The sequence below is a fragment of the Lycium barbarum genome, chromosome 6, assembly GCF_019175385.1.
Source record: "Lycium barbarum isolate Lr01 chromosome 6, ASM1917538v2, whole genome shotgun sequence".
NCBI classification, from domain to species: Eukaryota; Viridiplantae; Streptophyta; class Magnoliopsida; order Solanales; family Solanaceae; genus Lycium; species Lycium barbarum.
Window position 1 is genome coordinate 111,885,436 of NC_083342.1, and position 18,975 is coordinate 111,904,410.

At 33.6% G+C, this 18,975-nt stretch overlaps 4 protein-coding genes across 4 annotated transcripts; all 4 read right to left on the reverse strand.

Moving 5' to 3' along the window:
- Positions 1–2,513: 2,513 nt before the first annotated feature.
- LOC132645523 (desiccation protectant protein Lea14 homolog) lies at positions 2,514–4,000 on the reverse strand. Its single transcript, XM_060362539.1, has 2 exons — positions 3,735–4,000; positions 2,514–2,970 (listed from the first exon to the last, which is right to left on the reverse strand). The coding sequence occupies exons 1-2, from the start codon at positions 3,935–3,937 to the stop codon at positions 2,664–2,666; spliced, it is 510 nt and encodes a 169-aa protein (XP_060218522.1). The 5' UTR covers positions 3,938–4,000; the 3' UTR covers positions 2,514–2,663.
- A 1,805-nt stretch (positions 4,001–5,805) lies between these two features.
- On the reverse strand, positions 5,806–8,363 carry LOC132599983 (desiccation protectant protein Lea14 homolog). Its single transcript, XM_060313125.1, has 2 exons — positions 7,992–8,363; positions 5,806–6,447 (listed from the first exon to the last, which is right to left on the reverse strand). Exons 1-2 carry the CDS (start codon positions 8,192–8,194, stop codon positions 6,117–6,119), a joined length of 534 nt encoding a protein of 177 aa, XP_060169108.1. The 5' UTR covers positions 8,195–8,363; the 3' UTR covers positions 5,806–6,116.
- A 3,641-nt stretch (positions 8,364–12,004) lies between these two features.
- On the reverse strand, positions 12,005–12,698 carry LOC132644393 (uncharacterized). Its single transcript, XM_060360984.1, has 2 exons — positions 12,493–12,698; positions 12,005–12,353 (listed from the first exon to the last, which is right to left on the reverse strand). The coding sequence occupies exons 1-2, from the start codon at positions 12,696–12,698 to the stop codon at positions 12,005–12,007; spliced, it is 555 nt and encodes a 184-aa protein (XP_060216967.1).
- Positions 12,699–17,370: 4,672 nt separating this feature from the next.
- On the reverse strand, positions 17,371–18,975 carry LOC132645525 (desiccation protectant protein Lea14 homolog). The gene is made up of 2 exons (XM_060362542.1): positions 18,665–18,975; positions 17,371–17,811 (listed from the first exon to the last, which is right to left on the reverse strand). Exons 1-2 carry the CDS (start codon positions 18,868–18,870, stop codon positions 17,520–17,522), a joined length of 498 nt encoding a protein of 165 aa, XP_060218525.1. The 5' UTR covers positions 18,871–18,975; the 3' UTR covers positions 17,371–17,519.

The window sequence follows — 18,975 nt, forward strand, 5'->3', positions numbered from 1 at the left end:
TATATTTTAATAATATCCCTCCACTAAGTTTCCTTAGTGTTTGCTTTAAAAAAAAAAAAAATAGAGTCCAGCAAACGAGTTTTGTTAATCTTTTTTTTTTTTTTTAAAGGGACTGGATGAAAAATGTTAAAAAAGGTGTCATTGCCTAGAATCGAACCCACGGTCGCAGGCTCAATTATAGGCACCTCATCCACTGATCCAGAATCTCCATTTGTTAAGGGGATGCAAAAATAATATTTATACATGAATAAAAAAATTCACCATATATATTTCGTGCAATTTTCCGACGAAGGGGGTTCGGTTGCCACCCCTCGCACCCCTGTAGCTCCGCCCCTGGGTGAAACTAGTATGGTAAAAGAATTACTCAATTATTATATTAAAATTACACTATGATTTTTTGGTTGACGTAAGTAAGAGAAAGTAGAATAAGTTAGTAATAACTTTCTTTTTGGTTAGAGAAGTTTGAAATGTTATATGCCCTCGTAACACTCATGTTTCCCTTCATTGTTTTGATCTCTTCATAGCAAACTTACAACAACTTTAAACTATTTATATGCAATGTGAAGGAACTATAATCTAACGCCCTTTTTAATACTCTTTTGATTAACTATTCATTTAACTTCTTAAATGAACAGTGGCAAAAGCTACTCGGACATGACATTTCACAAATAATTTAAATGAACCGAACTCAAGGGCTACAAGCAACACTTACCTGTCCTTTTCTCCTATTTTTATTTCTCTCAATGTTCTTTTATAATCCGTGGATAAATGGTCTTGCTTTGATCTTTACTTTTTATCCATACATTAAAATTTCAGCCATTGATAATTAATTTTCAAAGTGGTACAAATAAGCTAATATTGACGATCTTGAACAATCTCTAAAGCTTATCAAGGATGCTGTGGTAGAAAGAGGCCATTTACATGAATAAGAATTATTCGACAAGACATAATATATTTTATTAAGAAGTATGTTGTTGACATTAACATTGCTACACTTAATGGAACTTAACAATTGTTGACAATAACATTGTTACACACGATGCAACTTAACTATGTAGACAACATATAACTGCAGTTCCATAAAGCTGTCTTAATTGATTAAACATTAGACCAGGCCACCAGCAGGCAGCTCTAGGGAACCCAAGTAGCCCAATTTTTAAGCAGAAAGCCCATACTGAAGAAGCAAATTAGAACTGAATCGAACAGAATGAATAACGGTTCAGTATTCACTATATAATGGGAAAATCGAAGAATGAAGTACCCACAATCATAATAATTCTTTTTTGTTATGGTAAAGAAGATTTTAGTTTTAAGATTGAGTTATGCTTTCCAACCTCAACCGTACTTCTAAGACTGGAAAAACAAGAAAGAAAAGAAGGGAGATAACAAAGAAATATGAGAGTGACATAAAACTTCTTACTGTATCTGATCGTTTAACGTAATACTAATTACATTTGTTCTGAACTAGTCATTTGAAAGTTAGATTTCATAAACTGCACACTAGAAAGAGGTAACACATATATCTATCTTTGCTACTACGAGGGATTTTCGTGGAGCTAATGTCTATGGGCACAAACAAATATATATGTAAGAAAATGCTATTTTCATGGCTTTACTAAGAGGTAACACGAATTCTGTCTTTGCTACCACGAGGGGTTTTCATGGAGCTAATGTATATGGGCACTCAAACAAATATATATATATATATATATATATATATATATATATATATATATATATATATAAGAAAATGTTGTTTTCATGGCTTCACTAAGGGGTATAGCTCATTTTACCAAGAAGTTTACCGTCGTAAGATTTAAATTTGAGATCTCTTATTGAGGGTAGATTGATTCTAAATCATCCCACCACACGTACCTATTGTGCATGTGTAATTATAACTTTTAACTTATCTATATATCACTAATTGGATTGTCTCCTAACAAGACTTATTGTGACAAAGAAGTAAATTCTGCAGGGATTAGAAAAAAAAAAAAAAAGATTTTTCATAGGTCCACACTCTATTAGATCATTTCCCTAAAAGTTAGAACTACTTCTTCGCGGTCGCGTTCTTTATAAGCAGGAATAATGCAAAGTGCCATTCATATATTGTAAATTCAACACAATGGCACCGGCCCAAAAGCCACAATCAAGAGTGGCGAATCCCTACCCTTTACGTTAATTATGATAGTCTAAATCCACTCATACCAAGGAACTATTTAACATACATTTCATAAAGAAAGACAAGTAACCATTTGGACAATACTTGGTGGAAGCTTTGAAAAAAAAAAAAAGAAAAAAAAAAGAGCATTTGAAGTTGAGAAGGAGCAGAAGCTGGAGCCATTATTACTTCACTTAAAATTGTAAATTCGTCTCTCTAAAGATGGTTAACTTGTTTTCTTGATTTCACTACCATAGCGGGGTACGTCTGATAGATGAGTGACAAATTATTGCCTGGCAAGGTAATTTAATTGGCAAAAACTGATACCTCTACGAAAAAGATCAAAACTCAAAAATTCATGGAATTAGAAAATGCATAACTTAAAGTTGGGAATTTGGTACCCACCAAAAGAAACAAGGGAGTACAATCTTTTATGTAGAGTACATTTGAATTAAAAACGGCATTATAGAAGCCATAGTTATTACATAGCTAATGGTACTCAGCTTCATATCTCTCTAACCTTTTGAGTATCTTCTTTCTCTTCTTCTTCTTTACCAGAACCCTTCCATAAGTCAGACAAAGTAGGAAGCTTATACTCGCCACTATAAGAGAGGGGAATGGTGAAGTTCCCAATGACGGGAAGATCAATGATGAGACCTAATTCGAGTGTATAGTCAACGTCCCAATCTCCACCTACGTCCTTAACCAAGCTCAATAACACACTGTGTGGAACCTTCACTGGCACATCTAACATAGTTGAATCATTTGCCTTTATGCTCCCTGGGTCTGGAATTCTTCCTGATGCTATTACCCTGTTTCCCCAAAATTGACACAAATCAGCAAGTAGAATTAGTTTCTGTTCATGCCGACTAAATTCATTTATATCAATCAATCACCTCCTAATTCGGAACTAACTGCTGACTAAATGAATTATTCAAAGTCATTTTGTTATATCAATCCATCAATTGAAGTGTCTTATTTTTCTTTTTAGTCTGTCCCACGAAGAATCTATATATTTAGTAAATTGACAATTCATACATTCTATCCGGTAAGTTTAAAATCATAAGATTAAAACGATATTTTAGTACATTACAAATACCTTCAGTTTAGGAGCATAAGATTCAAAAAAAAAAAAAAAAATAATTCCTTAAATTTTATGTTCAGCCAAACTAAAAACACTCAAATTGAGGCGAAGGGGTATTTAATTTCTTGTCTCCCAACTTCTATTCATGGTCCATCCCACTCAACAAATTTATCCAAAAACAGAAAAAATAGAAGCTTACATCTTACAACACTGGTGAATCCAGATTTCAAACTTTTGTGAACTCTGAATTGAAACTGTAAGCAGGACAGACCTAGAGCTTCGCGCTGAATTCTGTGTTTTTCTAGAATTCAGAACTCATAAACTCAAAATCATAGCTCCACCTCAAACGGTAAGTGCTTAAATGTATATCTAACTCTATTTATACTATCTTTTGGATATAATATAAAACTCTGCCTACCGAATTGTGAATCTATAGTTAGATCCACTACAGTCCTAATTAAAATCTGGAGACAGGGGGAAAGTGGAACTAACCTGGAGGCGCTTTTGAGGACGTAATCAATGTCCATGATGGGAATAGGAACAGAGTATGGATTCTTAACTGTGACTTTAGCGTGAAAGGTAATGCCGTCGAAGCCAAACTTCTTAAGATCGACGTCGGTGATGGTAGCCTCAGGTTTCTCCATGTGCCCTATCTTCTCTGACACATAATTCTTCGCCTTGTCTATCAGATCCATTCTTCTTCTTCTTCAATGGGAGGATGGTAAGTGGAATACGAATATCTCTGCTTCTCATTTGGGATATAAAGAGTCAATTTATAACATATGGATTGCGCGTTTCAGTCTGATTCGACGCGCTACCCTGCTCAAAGTCATAATAGTCCCTCCTACTATTTAATACTGCTCTTTAAAAAGTTAAAAAGAAATTTAAAAAGTTACGAGCATTTCTTTTTAACTTTTTGGGATAAGGCATCATTACGCCCGGAATATATCTCAAGTTACTACGACATATTTTATCTTTTTGTGAGTTCCATTGCTCCCCTAATTTTTTTTTTAAAATGGATTAATTACACCCTAAATGATGATATGGCAAGATAGAGAGCTGGCATGGCAAGGAGAGTGTGTGTCACTCTTTTTGGAAAGTGAGAAGCATAAAAATGTGGAAAACTTATTTTTTTTCTTTAAAATCTGTATTTTCTTAAAATATGGAAAACTGAATTGTTTTTAAAATTATGAAAAATTCATTTTTTTAGAAATCTAGTTTTCCATATTTAGTTTAAAAAATGGGGTTTCCACATTTTTTAAAAATAATTAATTTTCCAAATTTTTATAAATTCAGTTTTTCCACATTTTGACAAGAAAAACACTTTTTTTTTTTTTTTAATAATCCAGATTTTATTTGAAAAATATAAGTGTCCTAAGAAAATGAAATCATGAAAATCAAGATTTTTAAAGGCATTTTAAAAAAATAATCAAGTTTTTCATATTTTTAAAAAATCCATGTTCGGATTTTAAAAAAAAATCAAATTTTCTGATCTTTAAATATTCATTTTTCATTTTTTTGAAGAAATTTTAGTTTTTCATTTTAAAAAATAAATGACACGTAAGCGGAAAAAAAATTAAAAAAGAAAACAAATAAATATACGTGTGGCAAGGAGAGTGTATGTCACTCTTCCATATGAGAGTGAATATCAGTGTTTAGGGGGTAATTATTTCGTTTTAAAAAAGTTTAGGGGAATAATAGGACCTAAGAAAAGTAAGGTATGTCGTAACAATTTCGGGTATAGTTCAGGAGGGTAACGATGCGTTATCCCTGACCTTTTGACTACTACTGTATTACTGATTACTGTATTTTCTTTCTGTGATCTCTTACCATTTTAGTCGATGTTAAAAAGAGTGATACTCCTTCCGGATTAAAAGCGTACATTTAATCTTTATTTTTTTATTTAAAAAAAGTGTTTATTTATCAAATCAAGAAAGAATTAATTTTATTTTTTCGGATTTATCCTTATTAAGTGGTAAGTGATCATATCTCAATACCTATTTAATTAGAGGAATTTTAATCAAATTACCTATTTTTGTCTAGGAGTTAGTATTTTCTTAAACGGTGTACAAATGATTAAGTGGACACCTTTTTTATCCGGAGGGAGTATCTTTTTATCTTTAATAACAATTTAATTTTAATTTTTAATAAATGATTTATAGCGATGCACATATGACTATAAGCGAATCTAAGATTTTTATAATATGAATGCACCACTAAAAAAAAGAGAGAAAGTGAAATATTTAGTCAAAATTGGTCCTTGTTCCTCTAGTGAGTAACTCACGATATAATCAAGTGCACAATTTAGACTTCTTGAAGCATGAATGCCAACAAATAGTATTAAATCGATTCTAAGAAATATGTACTTAAATACCTAATTTAATGAAAAATTATGAATTCACATGCCTCATAAATAAGACTATAAATTCGTCCATACAAATATCTAAAATTTATTTAAACCATAAATTTCAACCTTTTAAAAGAAAAGGACTCTACTGATCAAACACCAATACTTAAATTTGGTGGAGTAAGCTAAATCATAGTGTAGATAATAAACAACAGGTTGTCAGAGAGACGGTAGTAACTAGTAAGATTGTAATGAGGACACGTTACACACACGTGACTCAGCATTGAGCCCGCATTCTTTGATTGATGTATTCGTGGAGCTGTTCGGCATATTCCAAACGTTGAGTGCGTGAAAGGGAGAAAAGTACTGCCACATACATAGATTGAACCTTAAATATTGCAAAAAGCTGACAATTTTGTAACCTTCAGATGACATAAGGTACAAATGTTGTGTTATTAAATTATAAAACAATAGAAGAGAAATTAGGCACATATATAGAAGCCACAATATTAGAGAGCTATGGTACTTCATATCTCTATAACTTTTCTCGGATCTTCTTTGTCCTCCTCCTCTTCTTCTTCTTCTTTTTTCTTTTCTTCTTTTTCACCCTTCCACAAATCGGACAAAGTAGGAAGCTTATACTCGCCGCTATAAGAGAGAGGAATGGTGATGTTGCCAATGACTGGAAGGTCAATGATGAGACCTAATTCCAGCGTATAGTCAACGTCCCAATCTCCACCAATGTCCCTAACCAAGCTCACTAGCACATTGTGAGGAACCTTCACTGGCACATCCAACATGGTCGAGTCATTTGCCTTTATGTTCCCTGGGTCTGGAATTCTTCCTGATGCTATTACCCTGCATGAATTATACCAATCAGCATTTAGTACATTACAGTCAAACCTCTCTATATCATTCGTTATAACGACATTTCACTATAACGGCCTGATTTTCTCCGGAACCGATTTTTCATGTTATATTTTACTTCTCTATAACAACATTTTACCTATAACAGCAGTGACATTCATTAGAGCGGTGCACTCTTTGTAAAATTACCTCTCTATAATAGTCATACTCAACTATTGTGTAATACTTCCTTTGATTCAAAAAGAGTGTCCGCTTAACCTTTATTTTTTTGTTCAAAAAGGGTGTCCACTCACCTAATCAAGAAAGAATTAATAATTTTTTTTTCAGATTTACCCTTATTATGTATTAACTATTAAGTGATCAAATCCCAATATTTATTTAATTTGGGATAGTTTAGTCAAATTACCTATTTTTGTCTGGGAGTTAGTATTTTCTTAAAAGGTGTGCAAATGGCTAAGTGGACAATCTTTTTGAACTAGGGGAAGTAATCTTTTGTAAGAAATATATTATGTATAAAAATAAAATATTAAAATATTTATGATAATCATCAAGAAAAAGCTATTAAATTTGTTTTTGCTGAAAGTTTGGACAAAAATCTTCATTAATTCAAATATTATATTATCACTAAGAGACTGAAATTTACAAAACAACTAAGAGACTGAAATTTACAAAACAACCTATAATTGTAGAATTCTTACGTCAAACTTGAAATATTTAAATTTTCAATTAATTTAAAATGCATATGATCTTCCTTAGTAAGGTACAACTAGTTATGAATTTATTAGTCACTTCAATTTTTATTAATAAAAAAGAAAAATCAATCGAGATTTTAAAATTAACATGTATTTTGTTTTCATTTATAACATATATAAAAAAAAGTATTGAAAAATAAATATATGCGTACTTTCGTTTATAACAGCTAAATGAGATCCAAACATCAAATGTCAATATACATGCATAACAACACCTTATTATAGCAGCTATGAAATTTTCAGACAAACGCTGCCACTATAGAGAGGCTTGACTATATTTTATGTTTATGCCCACTAATAGGGGACTAATAGCCGTATATGGATCATCTATATATATATATATATATCCATATATTCTACTAAATCAATCAATGAACATTCTTTTATTCTAACTTTTTTCTTTTAGGATGATGACATTTTTTGCAAATAGCGGGAGAAGCACACAACTTTTGAAAGAAAAAGTCAAATATGATCATTTGGGATTAAAGTTGCGACCTATATAATCGACTTCACTCTGCATGCGTTCAAGACGTATACAAAATAGAGTTATATATATATACTACAGTAACATTTTAGAATTCATTCGCTTGATTCGAAACACACAGAAGTTCATAATTGCGATTCACAATGCTGTTATAGGGTGTAAAGTTCATGCTACTATTTGTTTGTATAAATTTTATTGAGTGTGATGAACCATGACTAGAAGAAAGAAAATGTGTGACAAAAGAATCTTTGGTAAGTAATGGAATGGAAGTCAAGTGTAAAGAGAAAAGGAAGTTGGACCTGCCAGCACTTTTGAGGACGTAATCGATTTCCATGATGGGGATAGGAACGAAGTATGGATTCTTAACGGCCACTTTAGCATGAAAGGTAAGGCCATCAAAACCGATCTTCTTAAGATCCACGTCCATGATGGTTGCCTCAGGTTTCTCCATGTTTGCTACCTTATCTGACACAATTTTCTTTGCCTTGTCTATCAGATCCATTCTTCTTGAAGATGGGAGGAAATTGAGTTGAATACTAGCCCAGGTTTTGTGCTCAACGAATTTTGCTCGTTTTTGGGATATACAAAAAGAGTCGACTATTTATCAGATGTGATGATTCCACGTTAGGGTCAGAATTGACGTGCTACTCTGCTCAAGTCATAATAGCGATTCCGATTTAGGTCTGTATTTTTAATAATAATGCTTTTTAAATCGAAAGTCACAGGTTACTCGTTTTCGGGGTACTTTTTTATTAGTTTGTCCTAGTATTGTTTAGTTGGCACTTTAAGTACAACTGTAGCACAGGCTGTAAAAAAAAAAAAATTGTAAAAATATAAACGCGCATAGCAAAAGTTTATTGAACTTAATATTACTTTTACTAGTTACCATTTGATGTTTCATTTTGTGCTTCCCTCTAATGTGAGGACGAAGATAAAAGGGATGTTGGTTTATTTATATTCTCCTTGTGATCACAGATTTTTTCTCACTTGACACGTTAGTTATCTGTTAAAAAGAAGAGGGGGGTTTGTGGTTGGAGGGAAGTTGATGACCAAAATTTAGAGCTCGAAAAATAGTTTAAAATCCGATACTGATCAACCTATATAGCTTCAAGTATAGGGGCGAATTGTTGGAGTTCAGACGGTGATAATAAATTCTACAATTAACTATAGTAGAAATGCGAGGAGAAAAAAAAAAAGAAAAAGGAAGACATAAAATGATACGCTAGAAAGTGCGTTGAAATATTGACAAGAACAAATATTTTTTAAATCTACTTTCAAAGTTTGGCTAATATCCTTTCCTACAGAGATCACTGTAATCTGATTCTCCAATCTAATGTATTAAATATAAGAATGTTATTTATCGATAAAATAGAAGGAAAACTTATAGACAAAAATTATACTTAGTTTGTATTCGTCTCAAGGAGAACTGGAGGGAGTTGTCTTCTCAAGTTAGTTGCAAAAATGTATTACAACCAGCAATATTTGCTCTAAAGATTAAGATTGATCTCTAAAGACAATGGTTGCATTTTAGATCAGAAAACAGTTTTATTTTGCTTTAATTTTTAGAGAATTAGTTTCGGTTTTGCTCTAAAATAAAATAATTTAGTCTTTTTTGTATAACAATATTGTTGTCAATATAAAGGAAACACAATGGTCTATATATAAAATCTAAGGTGTTTACTCTTCTCGTAATTGCAAAGGAGCGAAAAAGGTTTTATTGAACCAGTCGATTTCGTACACTATTAAATTAATGTTGTTCCACTTAAATGATAATAATCAGGTTATTTAAATAATGTATAATTCGAATGTATTTTTATATATATATATATAATGGGTGAAAATCATTTACACTCCCCAACTTTGCTTTACAAATCAAACTCCCTCCTCAACTTTGAACAATAGACATTCTGCCCCCTTTATCCTAATCGACGTTTTGAAATGCTTATTGTATCCTTACATTATTAACTTTTGTTTTCTTTTTTTACTTCTTTAAAATCATGTTATTTTTCATTTTTCTAATTTATGTACCAAATTTCTTATAAAAATCAATATTATCTTCTAGGCGAAGTAAAAAGTGAGAAATATTAATTGAGTATGTATGTTAATGATGTTCTATAATAAAATAAATTAGCAGAATAAACAAAAAAATAATTTTATTTAAAATAATGAAAATTTTAATATTTATTTATACAAGTGAAAAATAACAGGTCGTAATAACTTTATAAATATATTTCTATGTAGGTAATGCAAAAACAATTAAAAAAATAGAGGCAAATTTTTAAAATTTATTTATTTATACTGTAAATGAATTTTATTATAACTTAAGAAATATTCACTTGGGTGCGTCATAATTAACCGGAGTATACGTTGAGGGGGCATTTGACTATTTTCTCTTTATTTATATAAACAAAGGAGAGTAAAAGAGAAGTGAAATTTAAATATACACACATACATATACATACATATATACATACTTAGTGCATATAATATTGAAATAACAATCATAAAAAATAGCATTATTTTTTTGTTATAAATGCATAAAAGTATTATTCTACTTATAATGTTAATAAAGTTAAAATAAGAATCTATAAATACCTAGATTAAATAAATAAATATTATATATAATATAAAAATGTATTACATAAATGGGGAATTACCAAAAATAAGGGTGAAATAGTCATTACATAGAATAAAGGGAAAGAATATCTATTATTCAAAGTTGAAAGGGAAATTTGATTTTCAAAGCAAAGTTTGAGAGTGTAAATTATTTTCATCCGCTCATAAAGATGCGATAAAAAAAACTTGAAAAGTATAATAAGATTAATTACTATAACTCGTCAAAAATATCGATATTGTATAATAATTTTACTCTTTTGTGCATGTGTATATGTATGTTAAATAAAACAGGTTAGTAAATAAAAAATTAAGAGGTTGTCAGAGAGACGGTAGTAGGACTGTAATGAGGACACGTTACCTACACATGAATGTCAGTATATCCAGCGTTGCGCCCGCGTTATTTGATTGCTTTATTCGCGCAGATCTTTTATCAATTGTCAGCATATTCCGAACGTTAGGTGCGTGGAAGAGGAGAAAAGTACCACATGGATAGAGTAAAGCTTAATTAACTTGCAATTTGTCACACGTGGGGATCGTGATGTTTCATAGTGCAATTGCTCCAAATTTTCTATTGCCAAGTATTCTATTTAATTAAGGGCCTTCCCATGTGAGGTATCCTAACAATAAGTATTTCACTTAGGATTCCCTCACTTATTCCTATATAATTTACTGATATTTTATACCATGATTTGAACTCTTGATTTGTGGATCTGTAGATGGTCAAATTATCTTCTAAGGTAGGTAGGGGCAGAACAGGTAGGGGCAAGGGGTTTTATTCAAATCATTTTCGACGAAAAAGTACATTGTCTAAATAAGTTTTTTTTTTTATGTATATAATAATAGAGGTTGAAATTCTAATCTAGCTCAAAATTTGAATTCCTTAATAAAATTCCGAGTCCGTCACTAGTTAAGGGTGACAAAGAAAAACACAAACCTACAATGCTAGCTTTGTCCATATGAAACTAACAGAGGGTAAAGTAGTGAAGAGACGGCCTATGGAGAATAAGGTAGAAAAAGTCCATATGTCAATATGTTCACTTTAGAAATGTGCAGGAGGCTGTAGCTATGAGGAAGACTTAATTGCAGCCCAAGAGACAAATTTCAGTGAACCACTTGTTTTTTCATTTCTTGTCCGTCAAAAGAAATTTAGAAAAACATCGAAGTCATGAAAATGTCTGCATGTGCTATCAGATGCATCCCTAATTCTAATGTTAAAGATTTCTCCTTCTTAGAATATTGGCAACTCGTGTGATGATATTATGGTATGCCGTCTAGGCGTCTACGGAGCCTGTAGCTGAAGTTATACATTTTCTCTCTTTTTAGACAAGTTTTCGAACAACTTGTAACAAGAGGAAGCTTCCTCTTATTATAGTAAGAAATAGAGAAGAGAAAGATAGAAGAGAGGAGGAAGAGAAAATAAGCTGAATATATTTTCTGATAATGATTGATACTCAATACAACAGTTATATGGAAATTAATATCTCATCTGACACTTGTCCAATTCCTCTAACAGAATCAGGAACTAAACTGCAAATAAACTTTAACTAGCTTAGGGACTAAATTATAAAGACAGAAATAAATCACTTAAAAACTTAAAGGGCTAAAACAGACACTTATAAACTTAATTTAAATTGGTCACAATACACATTTGTGACAATCCACCCTTCTCAAAATGAGCCTTGTCTTCAAATGGTTGCTATTGCTGGAAATTGAGACTTGATAAAGTGGTAATCCTCCCAAGTTGCTTTTTCTGCATTAAGTTGGCCCATTGTACCAGAATTTGAGTGATTGCTCTATTGCCCTTCTTGATCATTCTTATGTCTAATATAGCAACAGGTTCCACCAAAGGTTGCCCTTCAGAAGAACAGATAGGAGGATCGACTCCAGGAATTATATGATTTCCAATTTTCTTCTTTAGTTGAGATATGTGAAAAACAGGGTGAATTCTAGCAATTGTGGGAAGTGCTAATTTGTATGCCACTGGTCCAATCTTCTGAATAACCTTATAAGGTCCATAGAACTTGGAAGCTAGTTTGAGACTTTTCCTTATAGCAACAGAAGTCTATCTGTATGGTTGTAGTTTGAGAAACACCCAATCTCTTCTTCGAATTCCCTCTCAGTCCTTCTTTTATTAGCATTCATCTTCATTCTATTTCGAGCTTTAGTTAGATTTTCCTTCAGTACTTTAGCCATGATCTGTCTTTCTCTGAGAATCTGGTCAACAACATCAACCTTGGATTGAGCAATGACTTCAAAAATAACTGTGGAGGATCATATCCATATACTACCTTGAAAGGAGTCATTTTCAGAGTGGTATGGTAGTTGCTATTGTACCAAAATTCAGCTAATGACAACCATTTATTCCAATCTTTAGGCTTATGCCCAGTCATGCATCTTAAATAATTCTCCAAACATCTATTTAGCCTCTCGGTTTGCCCATCCGTCTGTGGGTGATATGCAGAGCTATATAACAATTGAACTTGCAAGAGTTTGAACAATTGCTTCCAAAAGTGACTAATAAATACCTTATCTCTGTCTCACACTATGCTTTTTGGAAGTCCATGAAGTTTGTATATATTGTCCAAGAACAATCTGGCTACAGAAGAAGCAGTGAAAGGATGTGAGATATAAATGAAGTGTGCATACTTGCTGTACCTATCAATTATCACCAAAATAGTATCCTTTCCTTCTGAGTTGGGTAAACTTTCAATGAAATCCATGGAAATATGCTCCCAAGCCCTCTCAGGAATAGGCAGTGATTGAAGCAGTCCAGGATAAGCTACATGTTCATCCTTGCATCTCTACAAGTATCCCACTCTTGCACCAGTTGTTTAACTTGTTCTATCATAGCTGGCCAGTAGAATACTGCTTTCAGCCTCTGATATGTAGCCCAAACTCCTGAATGACCACTTAGTCCTGAACTGTGTATTGTTTGAACCAATTGTTGTCTCAGTTGTCCATTCTTACCCATCCAAGCTTTGTTTTTGTATCTTAGTATCCCTTGTTGTATGGTTATGTTTGAGTCAGGATCAGTAGTATTACTCAAAGTAGTGATAGCTTGTAACACCTCTGGATCACCTTTGTAGCTTTCTAGAATTTCTTCAATCCACTTAGGTTGCATTTGTGATATCAGTAAGCATTGTGCTTCTGGTTGTTCAACTTAGTAATCAACCTTTCCAGATAAAGCATCAGCTACTACATTGTCCACCCCCTTCTTATATTGGATTTCAAAACTCAATCCCATCAATTTGGTCAGACCCTTATGTTGCAAAGAAGTTGTGATCCTCTGATCCTTTAAGAATTTCAAGCTAAAGTGATTAGTCTTGATTATAAAATGGTGGGGATGAAGATAATGTTTCCACTTATCCACAGCTTGTAGTAATGCAATCAACTCTTTTTCATAAGTTGACATGCCCTGATGCCTTTTACTCAGGGTTTGACTCATAAAAGCTAAAGGTCTTTTGTCTTGCATCAAAACAGCTCCAATGCCAGTATTACATGCATCAACTTCCAATATAAAAGGTTTATTGAAATCAAGCAATACAAGTATTAGGGTGCTGGTCATTGCTACTTTCAATTGATTGAAGGCTATGTCAGCTTCTTGGTTCCACTGAAATTCATCTTTCTTCAGCAAGTTGGTTAGGGGTTTGCTTATTTCAGCATAACCTCTCACAAATTTTTTGTAGTACCTAGTTAACCCCAAGAATCCTCTTAGTTCTTTGATTTTTCTTGGGTGAGGCCATTCTACCATAGTAGCTACCTTTGCTTGATCAGTGTTTACCCCTTCACTATTGATTATATGCCCCAAGTACTCAATCTGGGACTGCCCAAACTCACACTTGCTTTGTTTGGCAAATAACTGGTTCTGTTGCAAAAGTTTCCATACAGTATCCAAATGATTCAAGTGTTTCTCCATTGTTCTACTGTATATTAGTATATCATCAAAGAATACTAATATATATTTTCTCAACTGGTCCTTAAATACAGAATTCATTAAGGATTGAAAGGTGGCAGGAGCATTTGTCAAACCAAAAGGCATGACTCTAAATTCCCATTAACCATGGTGAGTTCTGACTGCAGACTTGTATTCTTCCCCAGCTTTCATTCTCACTTGGTGATAACCAGCTCTTAAATCCACCTTGGAGAACACTGTAGCACCAAACAATTCATCTAGTAGGTCATCAACTATTAGAATTGGATACTTATTTTTTACAGTCAAACTATTCAGTCTCCTGTAGTCCACACACAGCCTCCATGTTGAATCTTTCTTCTTCACTAACAAAGCTGGTGAAACAAATGGTGATTGACTTGGGACTACAGTAGCAGCCTTAAGCATCTCAGCAATAATTGACTCAATAGCATTCTTTTGATCATATGAATATCTATAAGGTCTTAAGTTAAAAGGTTGAGCACCAACAGTTAAGTTAATCACATGATCACAGTCTCTTTCGGGGGCAATGCAGTGGGTTCCTTGAACACTAATGCATATTTCTTCAATAACTTTTCTACCTGTGGATGCTTAATTTGTTGCCCTGGTATGCTCACCTTCTTACTTACCATAGATAATTCAGCAACCACTTCATATGTTCCACACTGCAACATTCTTCTAAGTATCTACTGTAGTGACAGTTGTATCATCTGTTTCTCCATATAATGTGATCATCCTATCCTCACACATGAAGCTTAGACTATGGGGCCTAGTGTGCAACACAAATGGTGCCACCATGTCTATCCAATCCATCCCCAATATCATGTCACACCCTCCTACTTTCATTAATCTCAACTTGAAATGGAACTGTTCATTTTGCATTTTCCATCCAAAAGAAGGGCTCTCTAACTGACAGCTCATGAGTTGACCATTTGCAACTATCACCCTCATTGGTTTTCTTATGGGTTATATTGGGAGTCTTAATGACTTTACAATGTGAGGATCCACAAAGGAGTGAGTTGAACCACTATCAATTAAGACTATCATAGGTATTTTTCATGCATATCCCCTGATCTTAATGGTTGAAACTTGACCACTGGAAGAACTCAAACCCATTAAAGCATTCATGGAAATTTCTACCATTTCCTCAATAGGTTCCTTTAAGGTTTCAGGGACATCCAAGAACTCCTCCTGAGGTTCATTAGCATCCTCTGCTTCTACTCCTTCAATAGCAGGTAAGCCCTTTGGTTTACACGGGTGACCAACAAAGTACTTCTCCTTACACCTATAACACAACCCTTGCTCCCTGAGAGCTTCAAGATTAGGTGGTAGTGTATTTGGTTTAAAAGGGGTTCTGTTTGGTGGTCTTTGAGTTGGATAAGTTATTCTGAATGGTTGTTGGGTGTTTGGGGTAGCTGGTGTTCTTTGTGAAGTGTTTTGTGAGTATCTAGGATAAGAATTGGCCATGGGTCTTGGTTGTGGATAAGATGGTGCTCTGGTTGGAATAAATGGTGTAAAAGCTCTGAAAGACTCTTCATACAATTTGGCTACTTCGTATGCATCCAATACAATAGTGGGGTTGGCTAACTTCACTAGTGGTTTCAATTCTAGTCTTAATCCACTGATGAAACTTAATGCATAGTGAGCTTCATTCAATAATGGGTTTAAAGTTGTCATGTAATTGGTTAACTCCTTAAATTTCTCTTGGTATTGGTCTACTGTACCCAACTGCATCAATTTATTAAATTCATCTACAATATCTTGTGGTCTAATACTACCAAACCTCCTACACACTTCAACACTAAACTTTTGCCAGGACATTACACCTCTATGATTTACTATATAGCTATCAAAGCAGACATCCACCTTTTCTCCAATATGAACAGAAGCATAGCTCAATTTCTCATTTTCAGCAATATTGTATAACTCAAAGAATTTCTCACATTTTCTCAACCAACTGCGTGAGTTGTTTCCATCAAATTCAGGGAAATTAATTTTGGGATTTAAAGTTCTGGGGTTGTTCGTATTATCATAGGTGTGGGTAACAGGGTTAGGCAAAATAGGTGATGAAGTGGAATACATAGGTGTCGGCAAAATAGGTGACGAAGCGGAATACATAGGGTTTCTAAAAATAGGTGGACTCGAAATAAAAGGGCTGGTGGAAATGTAAATCCTCTACCAACATTGAAAGTAGACGGAGTAAACAAGGTTTGAGATGTTGGATTAGGGGTTTTAGTACCTGAGGTTTGTCCATACTCGTTGACTGCGGGAGCAATTGGGGTTCTATCATTTGTTGTGTGTAAGGTCATATTTCATATTGACATTGGAATGGGTTGGTAACGCCGGTATCGAACTCACCGGAGGAATCGAACTCGCTTGTGGGTTCAAATTCATGTTTGACGAAATCGCTTCGAGCTTTTTGTTGGTTTCACGAGCTTCATCTAGTTGTGACTGAAACTGTGCTTGGTTGTTTTCCATGGTTTCAAATCGTTTCCCCGTATCCTCAGCGAAAACAGTCAACTGGGTTTGAATAGCACGCACATTGTCTTTGAAACTTCGAAATTCCGATGACTGTGTCATTATTAGTGGCGGAGACGAGCTCGAATGCTCTGATACCATTTGTAACAAGAGGAAGGAAGCTTCCTCTTGTTACAGTAAGAAATAGAGAAGAGAAAGATAGAAGAGAGGAGAGAATAAGCTGAATATATTTTCTGATAATGATTGATACTCAATACAACGATTATATGAAAATTAATACCTCATCTGACACTTGTCCAATTCCTCGAACAAAATTAGGGACTAAACTGCAAATAAACTTTAGCTAGCTTAGGGACTAAATTATAAAAACAGAAATAAATCACTTAAAAATTTAAAGGACTAAAACAGACACTTATAAACTTAATTTAAATTGGTCACAATACACATTTGTGACACAACCACGGTCACAAAGTAACTTATTTTTCTATTTCACTCGTAGGTGAAATCTTACGGGATGATATGTTTCCTACTTATTAAGATTGTACTCAGACCTGCACCTCCTTTAGAACTTCTCCACGCCTGCACTTAAAGTAACTTTTTGTACGCTTTATCTTAAGTGCATCACATGGATCAATTAAAAAAGTGTAGCAGCAGCAAAAAAGAAAAATAGTTTTGCAATTTAAAAAGATCCAATGCTTTGGATTATGAAACAAAATGCGTACAAACTTTATGTAGAACATTTGAAGTGAAAAGGACACATGAAACTACAGTATTATTATAGATAGTTATGCTTTTTCACATCTATTTAAATCTCTTTTGTCTCTTCTTTCTCTTCTTCTTTGCCACCCTTCCATAAGTCGGAGATTGATGGAAGCTTGATCACGCCCTTATGAGAGAGTGGAATGGTGAAATTTCCAATGACTGGAAGGTCAACGGTGAGACCCAATTCGAGTGTATAGTCAATGTCCCAATCTGCACCAATATCTTTAGCCAAGCTCAATAGCACACTGTGAGGAACCTTCACTGGCACATCTAACATGGTTGTGTCATTTGCCTTTATATTCCCTGGGTCTGGAATTGTTCCCGAAACTATTTCCCTGTATTCCATATTCAAAAGGACAAAAAAATCAGCATATGTTAGACGATTAAGTTCACTATATCAACCAACGAACCATGTCTCAATCCCAAATTTTAGTATTTGCAGTGGAAGACTATTAAATTCTATGGGTGAGAATCATTTACCTTTAAAAAGCAAACTCCCAAACTTCGAAGTTGGGGAAGTTTGATATTTAAAGCAAAGTTGGGGATGAAAATCAAATTATATCAATGAACTCTCAAACTCAAATTAACGGGGACTTGCTTGAACAATAAACTTTTAACAGTTAATCTTCCAGTATTCTCCGATCCTCACAAATTAGAACTAGCTTTGATTAATATAGGAATCTCGAAGCTCAGTGAATGGCCTGCAAGTAAGAGTTGGGCAATGAAATGTTGCAAGACAAAAGTATTGTCCAAGATAGGCCTAATTTCACAGTCAGAACGGGCCTTGGGACCTTATATTTCAGACCGCTAATTAACTTTATTTCTACGATGTCAAAACTATAGCAAGTTTAACAACTTTTAATGTGAAAATAAAATTTAAACAAAGACCTAAATTGAAAAAAAAAAAAAAAAAACCAAAAAACTCTAGCACAGGCCGTAGGAGTTAAACTTCGACAAGTAAAACTCCAACATAATATGCTACAGTTGGAAAAATTTCTAGAATTTCAAAGATGTGTCAAATTCAAGTAAAACACACGTAAATTAACAAAAAAAAATAAAACAATAGAAAGCCAAAGCATGCATAAATATACAGAAAATAGGGTGATTATATGGTAACGTATGTTATATGCAGTAGGAAGTCAGTAAAGTGGAGAAAGAGTGATATAATTTGGAGAAGATGGGAAGAACCTGTTGGCACATTTGAGGGTGTAAGAAATCTGCATTATTGGTACTGGAACAGAGTAAGGGTTCTTCACTGCCACGTTAGCATGATACGAAATACTGTCCATACTCACTTTCTTCATATCAACGTCAGTGATGCTAGCCTCTGGTTTCTCCACGTTCGTCACCTTCTCCGACACGAAGTTCTTCGCTTTGTCTATCAAATTTGCCATTCTTTTCTTTTTTCTTTCCTTCTAAAAGTCAATTGAAAATCTATAGTGCTGAATGAATATGCAACTCTACGCCTCCTAGGAATATACAGTAAATTATTAGATTAG